Consider the following 21,625-nt stretch of genomic DNA (forward strand, 5'->3'; position numbering starts at 1 on the left):
CTGCCTCCCAGTCCAGGGCTCACCCAGCTCAATCCCCGTCTTCCCACCTGTTTCCCAGGGGTTACCCTTCCAAACCCCTGACTCTGTCGCAGCTTCTGCTCTTTGGGGCCTGAGATGACCCACACCCATTTCCTCCTGTCTCTCTCCCCAGGTGTCTGGCTCTCCCAGGCCAAGCAACACCATCATACCCAGGTGATTGTGCAACTTCCAGGCCCCCCCAGGAACACCCACAGGTGGAGCAGAGAAACGCAGAGATGTGGACGGTCTCTCTTCAGAAGCTTTATTCTCCCTGGGAGGGGCACACCTCACCCAGCCAAGGGCTGCTTCTGACTGGACAGAGGGCGTCCAAGATGCAGACATGGTGTGCAGGCAGGAGGGCTTCCACTAGCCCCCCAGGTGGGAGGTGCTGTGCACCCAGGCTCAAGAGGGAGGGGGCCCCAGCCACGAGGGAGGGGCAGGGACTTTCTTCTCACAAAGACCTTTCTTCAGTATTCGAAGGTCACTGTCTTGACCCGCAGGTACTCGTTCAGAGCTGCCTCTCCTGTAAGACACCACAAAGGTCACAGCAGCTCCCACCACAGGCAGGGCACTGCTCGGGGCTGCAAGTGTCTTATTCCTCAGCAACCACGTGGGGGCAGATCTGGCTCACCCCACTTCCAGGTGAGAAGTCGAGGCCCAGCGAGGTCATGAATCTTACCCAGGTTATCCCTGGCAGTGGAGAGTGGGCCAGGACTCCCCAGAATACAAAGCCAATCTGAGGCAGCCATTTAAGAATCTTCCCCAGCTCCCACCGCCTTGTCTGGACAGTGGGAAGCCCCTTCAGGTGGAAGGGGGTGGAGAGACTTGGCATTACTGCCCAGACTCACTGGCCCATCTCTTCTCTCATGGCTGCCCCCAGCTACATCTGCATCAAGCTGTGGCTGGGAAAAGGGGATGCCTCGCAGGGCCCTGAGGCCCCAGGCCTTGGCAGTGCTATGTGGCTGGTGCGTCTCAGCCCCATGACAAGTGTGAGGCCTGGGGCTGCCTGACAGCTCCCCAGCAGCTCTGGCTGGCCCCAGGAGTGGCACTGCCCCATCCCTCTGAGGTCCTGAGTCTGCCCAGGCAGGCTGCTTGGAAGGCTTGGCTTGTGGGCCTGTCCCAGGAGGGTGCTGGTCCTCTCAGCAGGACATGGGGACTAGGGTTAGGAGGGAGCTGGGGGGACTCGGGGAGGATTCATAAGGGGCCCAGATCACGTCCTGGGGACTTGGCAGCCACAGCCTTCCCTGGGTGGCCATGGGCCTTATGGATTCCCCTGGTGGACACCAGGAAGGTGGCCTGGGAGAAGGCAGGAAGAGGAGGCTGACAGGGACAGAGGAAGCAGGATTGTCCAGCCTACACATGCGTGCATGTGAGTCCAGCCCTGTGGGCACACATGGGCCCCTCTCATGGGTACCCTTGGGGGCTTCTGCAGGGCTTGAAAGATGGGGGCAGGGGGAGGAGAGAAAACTGGAAACAGTGACCAGCCTTTGACCCCCAGCCTCAGCATGGCCTTCCCTGTGGTCTCTGGGCTGGCACAGGAGCCTGGAGAGACAGGTGGGACCTCTGAGACAGCATATGGCTTCCCCGGACCTTGCCAGCCACCCTTGCCAAGCTTGCCCATCAGACCTGTCTAGTCCCCCCTGCTGAGAGAGCAGGATGAGGCCCAAGGCTTGGAGCAGCCCAGGGAGAGAGGGCCGGAGCAGAACTCCACGTCACCCAGCAGGCAGAGCACTGGGGGGCCTGTGCTGTGTGCCGGTGGACCCCACCTGCTGCCGCCTGAGTAACTTCATCTCTACTGGGAGACTTGCAACACCCGTGGTGTTCACCTGGGGGTACATTTGGTCTCATGGCTCCTCTTTACACTAAAGATGCAACCTGAGCCCCTGACCATGGCCCATGGGCCTTCAATCTGGCCCCTACCTGCCTCTCAGGCCTTCTCTCCTCCCTCCTGCTCCCCCTTGGCCCACTCCCACCACTCTGGCCTCTCTGCAGCTCCACGACCAAAGCTGGTTCCCCCAAGGACCTGCTGAACCCTCAGCCAGAAACACGGGCCCCTGGGTCTTCACGGCCAACTCCTCCCTGCTATGCAGGTCTGGGTAGCACAGGTGCCACCACACCAGAGAGGCCCCAGTGCCTCCTGGCTGGAGTGTCTCCTCCAGGCCCCTCTTCTTGCCTTCTTCCCAGCACCACCCCCCTCTGCAAGCATCTTGCTCACGGACTTGTCACAAGTTCCCTCCCAGTAAGAAGCGAGCCCTGACAGCCATCATATTCAAGGCTACGTCCCTGCATCTGGGATAGGACCTGGCACTAAGTGGTTTTGAACAGATGTTTGTTGAATGAATAAATGAAAGCAACCCCACAGGCAGGAGTAGGTTACCTAGATCTTTGCCAAATCCAGACTGTTTGAATCCTCCGAAGGGAGCAGCCACGTCGGTCTTGTTGTACGTGTTGACAAACACAGTGCCTGCCTGGAGCTTGTCACTGACATACAGGGCCTTGTTGATGTCCCTGGTGAAGACACCAGAAGCCAGGCCAAATTCCGTGGCATTGGCCCGAGACAGCACGGCATCCACGTCCCTGGAGAGAAAGTCCAGGAAGAACTCCCTGAGGGAGGTGCAGAGGAGAGCCTGGCCCACTCCACACCCCGGCCCACTCCACACCCCAGCTGCATAAGACCTTCCGAGGAGAAAATGTGCCAGGCTGCAGCGCCGGGGGCAAGATTGGGTTGGGTTGGGCTGCGAGCGAGGAGGAAGGGCAGAGGCCCATGGGCAGGTGGCCACCACAGGGGCTCCTGGATCATGGGGTGAGCCCTTTATTCCACAGACTGGGAGCAGGGGCCCAGAGAGGGGCCGCTGGGTCCTCACATGCAGAAGGACCCACATGTGCCCGCCGCAGGTTGGGCATTCACCAGACATCAGCGATTTGGAGACTTACTACAACCATATTTATTGGCTAGGTGGCAGTGAAGTCTCTTATTCTAATACCACTGACATACGATGATAATTTCTGGGGTTTTTTTGGTAGTTGGATAGTAAAATGTGAGGACGAGGCACGATTTTGCAATTTGCTCCAAGGTGCTACGGAGACAAGGGGCAGGCCTGAGAAGTGACAGCATGGGCCTCAGTGGCCCCACTGTGAGTGGAGTACAGTTTTTCCCTTCCAGCCCAGCCTGGTCTGGGTGACTTGCTTGATCAACAGGCTGTGGTGGAAGGGATGCTCTGGGATTCTAAAGAGCTAGATTATAAAGAGCCTTTTGGCTTCCACCTGGCCTCCGAAGGGAACCAGGAACTTGGCAACCCCGAGGCTGCCACGCGGAGGAAGCCTCCCGCAAGACCCCCAGCAGCATCAGGATAGCCACTCTGTCGCCCCAGCTGAGGCCAGACACTGCATGGAGCAGAGATGGGTTTGCCTCATTGAACCTAGACCACGAGTAAAATAAATCTCTGATTATTCCAAGCCACTCGGTGTGGGGGGTGGTTTAATGCATGGTAACAGACCTTAGAACAGAGCCCAGCGGGCTGTGAGAAACATGCTGGAGCATGTGACAAGTGACAAGGACAGGGAAGGGAGCTGCCTTTGCTCACAGGGGGACTCAAAGCCCCAGGTCACTGGGCTCTCTTCTCAGGGGTGTGGAGACTCAGCAGGCGGCACAGGCGGGGTGTCCACGGCTTGTGCCCTGCCTGAGTTCTCCTCCTGACTGCCCATAGACTACCTCCCAAAGCCCACATGAAGACCCCAGTAACACGTGGGAGAGAGTCAGGGCCCTTGAGACATCAGCAGGATTCCCTACCCATCAGCAAACCGAGAGATGATCATGACAGGCCCGAAGGACTCCTCCTTGGCTATGAACATGTGGTCTTCCACGTCTGTGAAAACAGTTGGCTCAAAGAAGAACCCTGCAAGAGAGATAAAAGCCCATTGCACATGGGAGACACGGTGCCCGATGGTCCAGCCTCTCCATCAGCAGGGCCTGGGCCACACCAGCCACCTGCGGATGACCCGACATAAGCACCGGGTCATGGCACCCGTGTGATGGGTGTCACCACGCTGCAGATGGCTCTCCCACCTGGCTTGTTCTTTGATGTGGGTCTCACCGTGCTTTTAACGGAGTGCTGTTGAGGGAAATGGGGCCGCCGGTTGGCAGGTGACAGAGCTGAGACCTGATCCCAAGTCCATCCAATCCTAGTGCCAGAACCCATGGCTGAAGCAAAGACTTGAGCTTTTCTGGTGACAGCTAATCTAAAACCACCTAGATTCTTTGGCAGGTGAAACCTCCCAGGCAGCTCTGCCACTGACCCTGGTGGCTACAACCCGTGGAGTAGGAGGAGGTGAGAGGGGAGGAGCTCTGGGCACTGGGACCTCCTGGGGCTTCCTCCCTCTGCCCTCCCAGGGTCCCTACCAAGGCCCAGCTCCATGCCCTCCAGTCAAGAAGGGACCACCTACTCCCAACCCTGGATGCAGCCCCTACAGGCCCTGGTTGCCAGGGCAGAAGCACTTCTGACAACTGAAATGCTTCCTCTCTGTTTTCTCTAGAGACAGAGCCCTAAGACCTGCTGCACTGAGGTCAATCCTGCCTGACCTCACTGAGATTCAATCCTGCCTAACTTAGGAATAATCAAGAGACTGGGAATTTTCTCACTCTAGTTTTTAGAGAAATAGAAAATTTCAAACCATGTTAAAAAGTTATTTAATAAAATGTTCAATATTTTTCATACATACATAAATGATGTTTTAACACTGATTACAATTCTGAAAATGTGACTCATGTACATGCATAGTGGTTTATGTGGCCTGTGTTTACTCCACAGTCTTGCACCACTTCTGCCAGGGCATGTGAGCTGTGCTGACCACCCCTCTGTCATCCCCTCCCCATCTACCTTGTACTCTCCCCTGTCCCCTCTAGACCCTGAGAGCTGGTCTCCTGGTCATTGGGCCACCAGAAGGCAGCCCCATCCCATGCTCTGCCCCTCACTGGGCTGCAGGAATTCTGTTCCTTCTCATACCCCCTCCAGGGCAGGGTGATGGCTCCCCACTGTTCCTGGTTCCTGGGTGCTGCTCTACCCCTTGCTGGCTCCCTAGCCCTGCTCCTGGTACAAGGCCTCCATCACACTGTCTTCCACCAATCCTGAACCCGGCCATCCTTGCACTGCAAGGGCCCTGGTGATGCTCCCCCCACCCCACCTGCCTCATGGAACTCACAGTCCAGCGGGAGTGGGAAGAGGGTAAGTGGACAGTGACAGCAGCAGTGCAATGGTCACGAGAGCTCTGTTGAGGTGTGCAGTGCCCGATGCCCTGTGACACGGGCATGCCCGGGCTTGGATGTCCTGTGAGCTGAAGAAGCAGGAGCTCTCCAGGTGGGGACACTGGAAAGCCTCCACTAAGCCGACCAGCAGCAAATGCATGGAGCCCAAGAAAGCAGGAGAAGCCTCTGGAGAGAATGAAATGCAGCTGCAGTACAGGTCAAGGGCAAGTCAGGCACAGATCATGAAGGACTCCGGCTGTGAGGTCAAGGAGTCCGAACTTGCACTGCAGGAGGATGGGTCACTGCTGCAAGGTCTTAACAGAGGAGAGGTCATCAGACCCTGGCAGCTGTGTGAATAAAGGATCAGCAGGCTCACAAGGCCACTTGGGAGGCTGCTGTGACGCTGAGCGAGGCAAGATGCAGGGAGCCTGCACAAGGGTCAGGGAGGCAGAGGAGGCCCAGAGTGGGGCAATTCTCAGATTTGACAGAATCAGGCCAATAATTTAAATGGGGGTCAAAGAAAGAGAAGAGTCAGGGATTCCTTCTTTCCTTCCCTCCTTCATGCCATCAAATTAACTGAGCACCAACTCTGTGCAAGGCCCGGTCTAGGCACAAAGGAGCTAGGGATGAGGAAGACAGTCATGGCACCTGTCCCCCAGCAGCAGCGTCAACAGTCCATCCCCGTGGCTGCTGCGCTTCTGGCCTGGACTGCTCGATCAGACAGAGGGTCCTGGAGCAGCAGGTGTGTGTGTCTGGGCTCAACTATAGCTGGGACATTGCAATGACCTTTGAGTTTGAAGGGCCTGGGGGACATCCAGGTGGAAGTGTCCAGTGCCGCTGGCTGTGCGGTCAGGAGCTCTGGGTGGGGTAGAGCCTGGAGGCCTGTATCTGGTAGGGTCTGAGCTGCTGCAGGGGAGAGATCCTGCGGGCAAACTGTCCCCCATGAGAGGTGTTCCAAGCTAAGGATAGGCAGGGATGCACCTGCATTGAGAGAACAGGTGAAGCAACGGCTGAGAGGTTAACAGCCAGTGAAATAGAGGAAAAATAATAAAATCTAGTCTCATGAAATCTATGGGGGAGAGACTGTCAAGGCTGCGGTGACAGTAAGGGCAAGTCAGAGTCCAGTTCAATACTGACTAAACCAGCACTGAATAATGCTCGTCCCATCCCCGGGTCTGGCCGGTGCCGAAATAGCCACAGCCCATTCCATTCCAGGTCCCAGATGGGGCTGCAGCCTGACTGTGTAGGTACCTGGCCTTCAGATGTCTCCAGTTCAGCTGGACAGGGAACCAGAGGCCATGGGACCTGCTGCCTCAATTGACCCAAGCGGGCCTGACACACTCTGACTCACCTGGCCGAGGGACTTGATTCCCGCCGCAGACCAGTGTGGCCCCTTCCTTCACGCCACACTGGCAGTACTCCATCAGCTTCACAAGGTGGGCATGGTGATTCTGCGGCCCGTGGTCGGTGTCCCTGTCCAGCGGGTTGCCCACCTTCATCTTCCGCACCTCTTCTACCTGCAGAGAGTCCTCCAAGTCAGGTGTGGCTTGTGCTGCCGCAGTTTCGACAATGATCCTCACCTGACTCAGCTCTCACGGCTGACCCCTGGGGAAAGTCCACACTCTGTTCTAGCCTCAGGGCTTTCTGAATTCTGACTCTAAATCCACCTTCCAGGCAGAAATCCCAAATGGCTCCTATGTGCAGAGGGACAGAAGTCTCCAAGGAGACAGGAGCCCAGCAACATATGGGCTGGAAATGGAGATATACAGGGGTGTGGGTGAGGAGGACAGAGGCCGGCATATTTGACTAGTTGAGATGGGGCTCAATACAACATGTATCTGACTCTGGTCCTACACCAGCCTCATGGACCAAGAAGCTGAAGGAACTGTTTGTCCGGGGGACTCCAGGATGTGGGGTAGGTGGGATACACCAGCCCTGCTGCAATAGTCCTGGTGCCAAAGTGGGAAAGAAATTAAGTGAAGGGGAGGGGCCCAAGGCTCTAGTCTGCTGACCCTCCCCCTCCAAGGCCAGGGCATCTCACATCTTGCAAACTCTGCACCCCTAATCAGCCCTAATCAGACACAGGTGTGACTCGAGCACCCGGAACACCCCTCTGCTCTTCTCACCAGGGCCCACTGTGTGCCTCTGACTGTCCTGTCTCCACCCTGTAGCCAAACCCGGTTGCTTTTGTTCCTTATTCTCTGCTCCTGTCCTGTCGACCCAAACCGCACCCCGATCAAATGGCTTTGTATCTTGGATACAAAGAACAAGCAGCCTACTGAGCCTCCTGAACACTGGCCTCACTTCCTTTATTTGGGATTGTGACTGTCCTGAGAATTATCCCTGGGACTCTGGCCCTTGCAGTCACCCTTCTGTGGAAGTCTCATGACTCCCTTAATACCCCCAGACAGGACCTTGTGTGCACAGCTCTGTGTCCCCGCAGCCACACTCCCCCCATGACCGCCACTTTATCTCCAGTAGTCCCTGGGTCTGTATCCTGGTCCTGCTATTCCTGTGCCGGGCCCATCGTGGCAGTGGGCCTCACTTGGCCGGGCAGGCCAGCTCCCCAACTATGGAAGATGAGCTTGTGCCTCCCATCATGTGGTAGAGTCTGTTTCCTCACCCCTTGAATCTGGGCCGGCCTGTGACTTGCTTAGGCAGCACAATGCATGGAAGCAATGTTTCGTGCATTTCAAGAGGCCTCTCAACTTGTGCTCTCACTCTTAGGAGTCTTTCCACTGTCCACGTGAACATGTCCCAGCACACGCTGCAGAATGCAGGCCCCCAGGGCAACGACAGCTGTCCCACGAAGCCGCCCACTGCCCCGCTGCCCCTGAGTCTCACTGCAGATGTTTGGGCAAGCTCTGACAAACCCAGATGAGCCCCAGCAAACCCCAGCCTAGACTGCCACTGCTGCCCACAGAAACATGAGCTGAGGGCAGGGCTGTCATTTCCAGCCACTCCGTGTTGAGGGTCGTTATATGGCAAAAACTGTTCTAGCCCGTCCTAGAAAGTCCTACCTTTTCCCACTGCTTCCGGACTCTGAGCCACCTCCCCAGGTCCAGCACCAGCTCTCCTCCAGGGGCCCCTCCCTCACCCCTCTGCTCATAGGCCGTCTTTTTCCCTGGTTTCCCAGGTACCATCTCTCTGAAACCATGTGTGGCGGTTGCTGGCTGTTTCTCCCGCATCCCTGCCGCTATCCACTGGGATTAGATGCTGCTCTCCACAACCTAGGGGCGGGGGGGGGGGGGGGGCGGGCGGTGCTCTTCGCGGAAGCTAAGCCAACCTCAGCTTGCTCCCGCCCTGGTATCATGGCCTGGATGAAGGATGGCTGAGGCCTGGCTCGTGTCAACCCCACAGTGTTTTCTAACAGAGGTGGTGAGGAAGGAGTCATGTCCCACTCTGGCACCATGTGGTGAGAAGGTAATGCTGGTGCCATCAGCCCCATACTCCCACCATATCCGAGCTGCTTGGAGAGGATGAAGCCAACCCGCTGAGGAACTGAGAAGCCAGGCATTACAGACCTCCCAAGGGGACTCAGGACGGCCCATCTGTCCCGAGGCCAGCATCAAGCCTGCTCTTCCAGGTGTGGCTGAGTGGATAAATCTGGTGGGAGACACTGTCCTGTGCCCACCAGATCCCCGAGGCCATGCAAGGTGGCTGCAGAGCCTGACGGGAGCTACTCTCCCCTGCTGGCGGCCCACAGCCAAGCCTACCTGCCACAGGGGCCCACAGCCTGGCCACTTGGCTCCAGGGGTATGCCTGTGTAGGGGGATTCGTGCTCCAGGGCCCCTGTCCATGGTCAGGCCCAGGCTGACCTGAGACCAGGCTCTTGCTCCATTCTGTCCAGTCCTCCCCTGGTCTCTTCTCTTTCCAGGCTTCACCCAAGAGTCCACTCTGAGTAAATCACCTGCACTGAATTCTTGCCCCAGGCTCTACTTCTAGGGGACCAACCCAAGATGGGCCCTTTTTGGTGATGTCAGTTGAGCTACAGGTCTGCTATTTCTTGGTGAAATAATAAAATCCAGTGAAGACTCGGCACAGCTCCCGCTGTGGGTTCCCTGACCCCCGGGGGGAGTGTCCTCCAGGAGGAGCCCAGCCTCACTTGACCCTGCCCTGTCTCCCCTCCTCCAACCCCCTCCAGCCAGGCTGCTGTCCCAGTGAACCAGCCGCCCGCAGACCCTGGGGCAGGACTTACCACCCTCCGCACGAACTCATCATGAATGGAGTCCTCCACAAAGAGTCGGCCTGCTGCAATGCAATTCTCTCCTTTGTTGAAGAAAACAGAACTCATCCCCTTCAGAGAATGGACAAGAACACCAGGTCACTGCTCCTCCTGGGACACCAGCCCCCAGCTCTGCCAGGGCCCAGCCGCCTCTTCTAATTAGGAAAGGAGGCACCCGTGTGTCCTGATCTCCTCCTGTGGGCCCCACTCAATCCTCAGTCACCTCAAGAGGAGAGGTGAGAGGTAACTGTGTGGGAAGTGAAGACGCTGAGGCCCATGCAGTGACAGAGAGACACCACGCCCCAACTCCCACCACTGGAGAATAAGGCTGCCATCCACACTGCAGAGCATGGGGACCAAGTGGGAGTGAGCCTTGGCCTGCCTGAGACCCTCCTGCACCCTGGGTGGCTCACTGGGGCGGCCCAGGAGGTGCCGACTCCTGTTTCAGAGTCTACACTCTTGGGAGCTGACAGGAGAGATACCAGCCGTGTGTATAAGCATGGAGCAGGCGGTGGGTGACAGGGCAGAGGGTGGGACACAGGCAGGCAGCCCTGACATGGGTGGGTGAGAGGTGGGGCAGCCCTGGCCCAGGGAACTCCTGGCAGGAGTCCAGAACAAAGGCCCTCAGAGGCCCCAGGCAGCCTGCTTTTTCAAACTCGCCTGCTGTGGGAGACCCAGGGGAGGACGGAGAGCCATGGTCAAGCCTGGCTCTCCTGGAACCTGGGACTGCACAGCCAATGACAGGGCCCCCACCTCCAGCTCAGCACAGGGCCCAGCTAGATCCCAGGGCTGATGGGTTCACCCGGGCCCGTGAACAAGGCCCTTGCCTCCCTCAGTTTCTCCACCAAATGAGGTTGGACTCCCTTTCACACCCAAGCTAGGATGTTAGGCCACCCTCCACGGCACAGTGGAACTTAGATAGGGCCGGGGGCATATCTGGGGACCTGGCTGAACACGGTCTTACTGGTTTGCTCCCACAGGAGTCAGGACAGGACCAAGGCAACAACAATACTAATGGTGAGAACAAGGAGTGACACGTGTCTCAAGTGGCACTTGCCACTAATCTAAGCCCTTCAGACATATTCATTCTGCAGCCACCCAGGAGGTGGGTATCACCATGGTCCCTATCCACAGGTGGGAGCACAGACGCCACAGAGGTTAGGTAACTTGCTCAAGGCTGCCCACTAAGTCAGTGGTGGAGCCAGGCACTGCACCCACGGCCACCGGCAGAGGGTCACTGTCAGCAGGGCTGGGCCCAAGTGCTCAGAGTTCTGCTTTGCTCTTTTATTTTAAAAACACACATTTTATTGTGTATATTTGAGGTTTACAGCATGAAGTTATGGACTACATATAGATGGTAAAATGGTTACCATAGTGAAGCAGATCAACACATCTGATTTGCCCTCTCATCAGACAGAAAAGGCTGCAATGTTTATTTCAGAACAGATGGAGCTGTGGCGTGTTTCCCGATTTCATATTTATATGTAATACACACACACACATATGTTATAGGCAGTTGATCTCAGCTATCCTGGCAGCTATGAAACTTCTTGGGAAGTATGTTTGGAGGGCACACGTCATTCTTCCCTAAGCCTGCTGCCTGCCATGCTATGCTTGTGGTGACACTATGGACTCCACCAGGGCTACACGTGTGAGTGTGGCTGTGGAATCAGAGACAGGGCCTCCTGGTCCCTACAGTCCCTGTTCCCGCTCACTGTCCCTGCCCCCTCCAGGCCCGGCCCTCACCATCTGCACAGCCTTGTTGAGGTCACAGTCAGCAAAGATGATGAGGGGTGACTTCCCGCCCAGTTCCAGGGACACCTTCTTCACGTTACTTATGGCACAGCTGCAAGGAACAGAGGGCTGGTGGGGCCGGTCCCTCCAGGGCAGGTAGGGGCATTGGGACCCCCGGTGGCAGGGACCTGGGTAGGCCCAAAGCATGCTTTGCTGCAAGAAGCAAGACCCGGCCAGTGCCTCCCCACTCCCCCCCACCCCTTGCGGCTTCACATGGCCACCTGCCTTTCCTTTCTGGCCTGTACACACCAGGCCTGTGCCCCACTGCCCCCTGGACTGCCCTTCCTGCTGCCCACTCCACACCTCATTTCCTGCAGGCCTGTGTTCCCTTCTCTGGGGTGCCTCCCTGATCGCCCTGTATAAAACCACAGCCTGCCTGTGCACCCCATCTGCTGTCCTTTCCTCTACTGCATGTTGAGCTCTGACCCCACCTGCAGAGCATGAGCCTGGCCAGGGCAGGCACGCATCTGTCTGGGTCCTATTACAGCCCCGGTGCCAAGCACAGTGCCTGCACGCAGCTGGTGCTGCACAAATTAAGGAATACAAAACAGCACCATCCACTGGCACAGCTGCAGGGGCCCAGAGGCTGGGGCACCTCCTTGTATTAGTGGCAGAGCAAACAGAGAGGCTGGGAGTCATGAACACATCACATCAGTGGGCAAGAAATGCACTGCAGGGATGCTGTCCTCAGCTGGACACTCAGTCAACAGCCGGCAGGTAGGAGGCTCCACTGGGGAGGAGAGGCCTCCTCTGCAGAAGCAACCCAGGGAGATGGCACCCATCTCAGCTGCAGGTCTGTGTGACACGGCTGCCTGGGAAGAAGAAAGCAGCAGAACCAGGGATGCTGGGGCAGGAAGCTGCTCAGAGCTCTGCTTTGCTCTTCTTTTTTTTTTTTTTAAATAAATTTTACTGTGTATATTTGAGGTTCATAGCATGATTTCGTTTTTTAGTTTTGTTTGTTTGTTTTGTTTTGTTTTGTTTTTAGATGGAGTCTCACTCTTGTCACCCCGGCTGGGGTGCAATGGCATGATCTTGGCTCATGCAACCTCCACCTCCCGGGTTCAAGCGATTCTTCTACCTCAGCCTCCCGAGTAGCTGGGATTACAGGCACGTGCCACCACACCCGGCTAATTTTTGTATTTTCAGTAGGGACGGGGTTTCACCATGTTGGTCAGGCTGGTCTTGAACTCCTGACCTCAGGTGATCTGCCCACCTCAGCCTCCCAAAATGCTGGGATTACAGGCATGAGCCACAGCACCCAGCCTTTTTTTTTTTCCTTTGAGATAGAGTCACACTCTGTTGCCCAGGCTGGAGTGCAGTGGTGTGATCTCAGCTTACTGTAACCTCCGCCTTCCGGATTCAAGCGATTCTCCTGCCTCAGCCTCTAGAGTAGCTGGGAATATAGGCATATGCCACCACACCTGGCTATTTTTTTTTTTTTTTTGTATTTTTTGTAGAGATGGGGTTTCACCATGTTGGCCAGGGTGGTCTCAAACTCCTGGCCTCAAGTGACCAGCTGGCCTCAGCCTCCCCAAAGTGCTGGGATTCCAGGTGTGAGCCACCATGCCCAGCCTAGTATTTATTTTTTTAAATAAAATGTTCAAATTGAGGTACTTTTTTTTTGTTCTGTTCTATTTATTTATTTATTTATTTGAGCCAGGCTTTCTTTGTTGCCCAGGCTGGAGTGCAGTGCGTGATCTCGGCTCATTTAGCTTCCGTGTCCCAGGCTCCTTCCACCTCAGCCTCCCGAGTAGCTGGGACTACAGGCACGTGCCACCACATGCCCGGCTATAGCATGAACTACATATTGATGGTAAAATGGTTACCATGGTGAGGCAGATCAACATATCTTGCCCCCCAAACCCTCTGTCCAGCTCTGGAGTGCTCAGAGCTGACATTTCCTGAGCCCTCACCCTGGACTTGACTCACATGTGCTCAGACATGACTACAACCTACACACCTCAGAGGAAGAGACCAGCTAGCTTTTGAATTAGGAGAGGCAAACCTGCAGTGACTACTTGCAGTTACCCCATTCCCCTACCCACGTCACTCAAAGTGCAGGTGCCAAAACCCACCCCCAGAAGTTCAGTGTCAGGGCTGGGGCAGGCTCCAGTGTCAGTCAGGGCTCCACCTGTGGTCTGGCCCTGGCTGGCTCTCCCAGCTTGTCAGTGATGGAGACCAGAACCCCTGCACTGTCAAACTGCTGTAATGGAACTGGTGGGGGACCCAAGGCATGGGTGTGGCCCAGGTCATATTGTGGTTTAGTGACAGAGTCTGGGAGATGACACCAGTCAGTTTGAGGCCAAAGTCCAAGGATGAAGACATGAGTTGACCTAGATCACTTCTGTCCATAGAAATAGAATGAAAGCTTCAAACACTAGCCACACAGACAATGGGACTTTTTTTGATGGTAGCCACATTAAAGGAGTTCGAGACCAGGCTGGGCAACATAGCAAAACCCCATCTCTACAAAAAATTTAAAAACTTATCCAGGTATGGTGGCACGTGTCTGTAGTCCCAGCTACTCGGGAGGCTAAGGTGGGAGGATCGCATGAGCCAGGGAGGCAGAGGCTGCAGCCGTGATCACGACACTGCACTCCAGCCTGGGTGACACTGTGAGACTCCATTGAAAAAAAAAAAAAAAAACCTGAAAAGAAGCAGGTGAAATTAATCCTAATAGTATATTTTATTATATTTTATTTAACCCAACTAATCAAGAATATTATCATTTCAACTTGAAATCAATATAAAAACTTAATGAAGGCAGAGCACAGTGGCTCACGTCAGTCATGCCAGCACGGAGATGGGAGGCCGAGTCAGGTGGATTGCTTGAGCCCAGGAGTTTGAGACCAGTCTGGGCAACACCGTGAGACCCCATCTCTATGAAAAACACAAAAAATTAGCTGGGCTTGGTGGTGCATGCCTGTAGTCCCAGCTACTTGGGAGGCTGAGGAGCATCACTTGAGCCCAGGAAGTCAAGGCTACAGTGAGCTATGATAGTGCCACTGCACTCCACCATGAGTGACAGATCAAGACCCTGTCTCAAAAAAAAACAACAAAACAAAAAAAAAAACCCAAACATCCTATTAATGAGCTATTTCACTTTTTTGTGGGTGCTCAGTTCTTGAAATCCATGCGTGTTTTATACTCTCAGCACCTCTCGATCCAGCCCCTTGCTGGTCTGACAGGGCTCCACAGGTCTCTGCCCAGGCCTCCCCAGGGCTTTGCCAGAAAGGCAGATGCCTCTTCAGCATTTGCATAGATCCCAGCAGGGCCACGGAAGTGGCTGTGCCCTGGAGCCTGGGAAGCAGGACACAGCTCCTGGGACAGCACTGCCATGTCCCAGGCGCAGCCCACAGCAGTCCCTCCTCTGCTCCACCCCCAGCCACGCACCTTTTCATGATGTGCTTGCCCACCTCTGTGGAGCCTGTGAACCCGATTTTCCTCACGTCAGGATGGTCTGAGAGTCTCTGGCCGACCAGGGAGCCTGTGGGCGGGAGGGAGGGGGGAATCAGGGTGGTCCCCCTGGTGCTGGGGAGGCAGGAGCCCACCTCCAGGCCTGCACAGGTTCACTGGGGGTCTGAGGCCCTCAAAATGCTCCCCACATGCTTGATCCCCATGGTGCCTGGGGCTCATGGAGCCTCGCTCCCTATTAGGGGCTGAACTGTGTCCCCTAAAATTCAAATGCTGAAACCCTCATCCCCTGTACCTCTGAATGGGACTGTGTTTGGAGATGTGGCCTTTACATAGGTGATTAAGGCAAAATGAGGTCATTGAGATGGACCCTAATCCAATCTGACTGGTGTCCTTCTAAGAAGAGGAGATTTGGGCAATGACCATGCGAGGACATAGGGGGTGGAGAGCCGTCTGCAAGCCCAGGAGAGAGGCTGCAGGAGAAGCTGATGCTGCTGACACCCTGATCTTGGACTTCCAGCCTCCAGAACTGAGAGATGATAACCGTCTGTTTCTGAAGCCCCAGTCTGCGGAGCTTTGACACGGTAGCCCAAGCAAACCAACCCACTCCCCACATGGCTTTTCACCATCAGGCAGACCCCAAGGTGAGGGCACCAAACCTTCAGCTCTTGCAGGGGCTCAAACAGAGACCCAAGGATGCCTGATCAGGTCCCCGAGGGATGTGGCATCCTAAGCATCATAGACTCCAAAACACCCGCCCTCAGGTGAGCCAGCCAGAGGCCTTGCCACCTGCTGTTCCTCCCAGGGAATGCCATGATTCCTGCCCCGTCCCACGCCCCCAGCCCCTACTCCGAGCCACGCCCTGCACAAACCCTGTCCCCAACCTGGCTAAGTCCTCTCTGTCCCTCAGGTCTCCATCTCAACGAGACTTCAGAGTGGGCTCCCTGACGCTGCCTCCTCCCAGACTCAGCGTAGCTCCCCACTTAAGCCATTATCTTGTTTTGGCTTCTGACTCTGCACCCTCCTAATTCGACTCTTACTTCTCTGACGGCTCTTTTTCCATCTCCTTTCTCACCTAACCTTAAAATACCCAGCACCTCTGGCTCTGTACCAGGCCCTCTTCTCTCCTCAGCTTACACTGCGTGCTCAGCTGATCTCACAGGCTTCCAAGGGCCATCTTCAGGTATGTCACCCCCCTCCAAATAGGCCTCTCCAGCCAAGCTCCTCTGGGATTCAGATCCATTGGTCACTCCTCTGCCTGCTTGGCATCTGCACTTGGATGTCTTCTGGCTTCTCAAATTCAACATATTTGAAACTGAACTCTTAATCGTTCACCTAGACCTGCTCTTCCTCCAGGGTTCTCCATTTCAGTAAACAACTTCTTCTGGCAGCCATTTGGTTCAAGCCAAGAACCCAGGAGTCATTCTTGACACCTCCCTTTTCCATCCCATGACTCGCTCAGTCCAGAGCTCCTGCACCTATCCAGTCCCTCCATCTTCCACCACTCCCCTGCCTCCAGGCTTGTAAAATTCATATGCCCAGGCACTCCCATGAAGGTTCCAGTTTGGCAGGTTTGGAATAAGACCCTTGTATCCTCCCTCTATATACAGTTAAAGCTCTACCAGTGATTTTGATACTAACTCCATTCCACCACTCCCCATTAAATCACTGTTTTGGGGAGAAAACATTTGCAAAAGATATATCTGACAAAGAACAGGTGTCCAAAATATACAAAGAACTCTCAAAACTCAACAATAAGAAAACAAACAACCACTAAAAACTGGGCAAAAGACAGAAATAGACACATCACCAAACAAGACAGACAGATGGCAAGTAAGCACATGAAACAGTGCGCAATGTCATTTGTCATTAGAGAATAAAAGACTAAAACAGCAATGAGATACCACTGCACAGCTACTAAACAACAAAAATCCACAACATTGATGATGCCAGATGCTGGGATGGATGTGGAGCAACAGGAACTCTCAGTCATTGCTGAGGGAACGCAAAATGGCACAGCCAGTTGGGAAGACAGTTTAGCAGTCAGTTTAAAAACCAAATGCACTCTTACCATATGATCCAGCAACTGTGCTCCTTGATATTTACCCGAAGGAGTTGAAAACTTACGTCCACACCAAAACCTGCACACGAATGTTTACGGCAGCTTTACTCAGAATTGCCAAAACTTGGAAGCTACCAAGACGTCCTTCAGAAAGTGGATGGATAAGTAACTGACGTGAATCAGACAAGGGAAATTATTCAGTGCTAACAAGAAATGAGCTATTAAGTCACAAGAAGCCATGGAAGAACCTCAAATACATATCACTAAGTGAATGAAGCCAAATGAAAAGCCTGCATATGATTGCAATTACATGACATTCTGGAAAAGGCATAACGATGGAGACAAGAAAAAGATCAGTGGTTGCCAGGGGTTAGAGAGAGGAAGAGATAAAAGGTATAGCACAGCAGTGGAACTACTCTGTGTTACACTCTAATGGTAGATGCAAGGGATTACACAGTTGTCAAAACCCATAGAATGTACAACCCAAGAGTGACCCCTAAACTACGGACTTCGGGGGATAATGAGGTGTCAATGTAGGTCATTGTTTGTAACAAACATACTCCTCTGGTGCTGGATATTAGTAGTGGAGGGCTGTGTCTGTGTGGGGGCAGGTGGTATATAGGGACTCTGTACTTTCTGCTCAATTTTGCTATCAACCTAAAACTGCTCTAAAATCAAGTCTATTTACTAGTAATAAGAATAATAGTAATAAAAATAACAACACTCTCTTAGGCTATTTAAGAAATATTTGCAAAAAGGTATCATATATCAGACCACGAAAATTCTCCATTTTAGAAAACAAAATTTTTACAAGCTGTCATGTGTTGGACTGTGCCTCCCCCAACCACTCACTAGAAATTCACAGGTCACCATCCTAACCCCCAGTACCTCACAATGTGGCCTTATTTGGGGATGAAGTCAGTACAGGTAAAATTAGTTAAGATGAGGTCACTGGGGTGGGCCCTGATCCAAAATGACCGGTGTTCTTATAAAAATGGGAGATTTGGGCACAGACACCACACCTTCAGGGAAATGCCATGTCAAGATGAAAGCACAGATCGGGATGATGCTTCTACAAGCTAGGAGGAGGCAAAGAAGAAGTCTTCCCTAGAACCTTTTAGACGGAGCATGGCCCTGCTAACACCTTCCATCCAGACTCGTAGCCTCCAGAGCTGCGCGGCGCTGCCTTGCAGTGGTTTATGCCACTCGGTTTGCAGTGCTTGGTGACAGCAGCCCTGGCAAACTCACATACAGGCCATAGTCTCTGATCATGACATAATACAATTAGAAATATAAGAATGGAATTTTAAATTTTAGACAAAAAAACAACTTGGCAATTGTTTTTAAATCTCTTTTTACTTACTGGGTTAGAGAGAAGACCAAAACTACAACTATATGATATTTAAGAGTAATAAAAACATGAACACAACCTGCTCAAAAGGCATGAGGCAGGAGTGCATTTCTGGAAGGCCAGCTTGAGGAGCCCTGCGGACAATTCCCCAGGGAAACCACTATCCTGGTGAAGATGATCTAAAAACAATCACTTAAACTCCCTGGAAATTTTTCTAAGGGCATACGACAAATGGAGAAACATTCTTCAAGAAAATCTGACTCTCAGTAAGAGCAGGGAATATCTGCGGCACTGAAGGCACAGTCTGCTCCCTCCCCTTGAGGGAAGCTCCACTCCAGGCAGGTGTGGCCAGGAAGGCAGCGCTCCTTTCCTTCTCAGCTCCCAGCGAAGGAAGCTGGCATCCACCAGGAGGTGCAGGCCACCAAGCCCTCTCATCTCTGCCAACTCTCAGTTGCAGAAGCTAAGTTCTTGGTGACTATGGCTAAGATGCTGGGGCCCCTTCCTCCACCCAGACCGCACTCATAAGGGGAAGACTCTACCTCGGGTGTGCCAGATGGAGAAGACAGTACATGACTGTATTCAAAGTGCAAGGCAGAACAAGTGCAAAGAAAGAACAAGAGTGTCAACCCAGAATCTTACGTCTAGCAATACTGTGTTTCAAAAAGCAGAGGCAAATAAGGATATTGCCAGATAAACAAAAACAGATAATCTGTTGTTAGCAGACCCACCTTACAGGAAATACTAAAAGAAGTTCTTCAAGCTGAAAGCAAGTGACTACAGACAGTAGTCAGAATCCACAGGAAAAAGCAAGGAGCACTGTAAAGGTAATTAGGTAATTATAAAATACAGTATCAATGCATATTTTATTTGCTTTCTTAACTGATTTAAAAAGCGATTGTGTAAAATGATTATATACATAATTGTATAATTGTGGGGTAACAAATAGAAATCTAACATATTGGACAATAAAAGCAGAAAGGAGGTAGGTGGGAATAAAACTTAAATGGAGTAAGGAAATGACACCAGATAGTAGCTCAAATCCATAGGACCAGCTAAAGAGGACCAGAACTTGTGAGTCAGATAACATATAAACTCTGCACATAGGGACTTGTTCTCCTTTCTTTTCTCAACTTCTTTAGTAGGTGTAAAATTAAGTAATATATATAGCAATATATTATTGGGTTTGTAACATATATAGATGTTCTATGTGTACAAAAATACATGATCCTAGCACAAACAGGGAGAAGATAACAGACCTATCCAGAAGTAACATTTGTACATTTCACTGGGATTAAGTTCGTATAAATCTGAAGTTGATTTTGATAAGTATATGATAAGTCCTAGAGTAACCACTAAGAAAATAACTAAAAATGTATACTGAAAATAATTATTGAAAGCATTAAAATGTTATGCTAGGAAATATTTGCTTAATGCAAAAGAAAGTAGTACAGCAGGAGAAACAGAGGGAAAAAAGACAGGAGATTCATAGAAAATGAAAAGTAAAATGGTAAACCCACTGTATCAATATTTAATGTAAAGTCTCCAGTCAAAAGGCAGAGATTATGAGACTGGATAAAAAACAAGATCTGACTATATGTTATATATGGAGGCACATTTTAGATTCAAAAGTATGAATGGGTTGAAAGTAAAAAAATGTAAAAATATATATCATGTCAACAGCAACCATTTGAAAGCCAGTGTAGTAATACTAAGACAGAATTGACTTTAACACAAAAACGATCATGAAAGATAAACAGGGGCATTTATAATGAATGATAAAAGTGTCAGTCACAAGGTGTGAGGTATCACCAAAACTCTTTTTTTTTTTTTTTTTTTGAGACAGAGTCTCGCTCTGTTACCCAGGCTGAAGTGCAGTGGCACGATCTCGGATCACTGCAAACTCCACCTCCCAGGTTCAGGCGATTCTTCTGCCTCAGCCTCCAGAGTAGCTGGGGTTACAAGCGCCTGCCACCATGCCCGGCTAATTTTTGTATTTTTAATAGAGACGGGGTTTCACCATGTTGGCCAGGCTGGTCTTGAATTCCTGACCTCAGGTGATCCACTCACCTCGGCCTCCCAAAGTGCTGGGATTACAGGTGTGAGCCACTGCGCCTGGCCATCACCAAAACTTTTTCAAATGCTTTCCTTATTTGAACCAGAAAAAAGCTGAACTAAACTTTCAACCCAAAAAGCTGCAAAAAAAAAAAAATAGAAGAACCACTCAGGAGAACACACAAGGGAATAATAAAAGCAAGGGGGAAACTATAAAAATAGCCATGGAAAAGGTAAGGAAATCCAGGAGCTGTATTTGATTTTTTTAGAGTGGAGGATGGAGACAAACAAGCAATAACTTTTCACCAATTTAATCAACTTAAAAAGAGAGAGAAAAAGGAAAAATATAAAGAATGTATTATAACAATCAAAAGGAAAATCCAAAAAGGAGATAAAAATTATGAGATTATTATATACAACTTCACGCTAATACATTTGAAATCTGCACAAGAAGAGACTTTTCCATAAACTAGACCACTAAACACAACAGAAACTTAAAAAATGATTCATGTATGACCTCCCTAAATGCTTTAAGCCTGAAATGTTCTAAAGAAAAATTCTCTCAAACTTCCAAGGGCAGAAAATCCCCAAGTAACAAGTTTATTCCAGGGCGCGCGGACACACACACACACACACACACACACACACACACACTGGAATACATTCAGCTGGGGCATCTGAAGACGAAAGCCCTTCCAGGTGCGGGTGCCCTCCCCCATGGGAGGGGCCTCCTTTGTCACAGGCTGGCCCCCGCCTGGGCTCTCCCCAGGCTACTCTGCCCTCACGCCACTATCCAGTAGGGCCTGCTCTGCCCAGTGGCATCTCCAGCTGCCAGAAGCCCTAGCCCTGCCCCCGACAATGGCTCTTACCAGATCCTGGGAGGACGTTAACCACACCTTTGGGAATGCTGGCCTTTAATGTCAGCTCTGCAAACTTCAAGGCTGTGAGTGGGGTCACCTGGGTGTGGGGCCAGGAAAGGAGACTGGGTAAGGAGGTTTTTGAAAGTGGGGCTCTGCCTTCCCTCCCTGCCTTCCTCTCCCAGCAGCCCAGCAGCAAGCTGGGAGGAGTAGCTGCAGATTGTGGCCCAGGAAGACCCCAGGAAAGCCACCAGAGGGGGCCCTGCCTGCCCAGCCGGTGCGCCCACAGCACCAGCTGGGAATCAGGGTGGGCCAACGTCTGGTGCCCTAGCTTCTCCTCCTGGCAGGGCTCCAGCCGGCCAGGCCTGGGTTCCCTTCTGCACAGCATAAGTTTCTAAAGCCAGAGGTTAAGGTCTCCTCAGAGGGTTGTGTGTGATGCTTAAATAAGCAAATGTATGTAAATTACTACCTAATTTGTGATACATGTTGAAATGCTTGAGGCATGCCTGACTCAGGGTAAATACTATTAATGTCAGCCATCATTATTGTTTTTCATTACGTCAATGCCCTTGCCGCGAAATTACCCCAAAGAAGCTGGTGAGTGGGTGCC

General features: G+C 52.4%; 1 protein-coding gene across 4 annotated transcripts in view; it reads right to left on the reverse strand.

Moving 5' to 3' along the window:
- Positions 1–264: 264 nt before the first annotated feature.
- ALDH1L1 (aldehyde dehydrogenase 1 family member L1) overlaps positions 265–21,625 on the reverse strand; it is a 77,889-nt gene continuing 56,528 nt past the window's right edge. For all 4 annotated transcript variants that reach the window (XM_016941836.4, XM_016941834.4, XM_016941837.3 and 1 more), the window contains 8 exons: positions 21,028–21,115; positions 14,673–14,766; positions 11,232–11,331; positions 9,459–9,557; positions 6,612–6,777; positions 3,809–3,914; positions 2,396–2,595; positions 265–541 (listed from right to left, as the gene is read on the reverse strand). In XM_016941836.4, coding sequence (XP_016797325.2) covers positions 486–541; positions 2,396–2,595; positions 3,809–3,914; positions 6,612–6,777; positions 9,459–9,557; positions 11,232–11,331; positions 14,673–14,766; positions 21,028–21,115 — 909 coding nt within the window. In that variant the 3' untranslated portion in view covers positions 265–485. The remainder of the gene's footprint in view (positions 542–2,395; positions 2,596–3,808; positions 3,915–6,611; positions 6,778–9,458; positions 9,558–11,231; positions 11,332–14,672; positions 14,767–21,027; positions 21,116–21,625) is intronic.

This window comes from Pan troglodytes, chromosome 2 (assembly GCF_028858775.2).
Source record: "Pan troglodytes isolate AG18354 chromosome 2, NHGRI_mPanTro3-v2.0_pri, whole genome shotgun sequence".
In the NCBI taxonomy this organism is placed as follows: Eukaryota; Metazoa; Chordata; class Mammalia; order Primates; family Hominidae; genus Pan; species Pan troglodytes.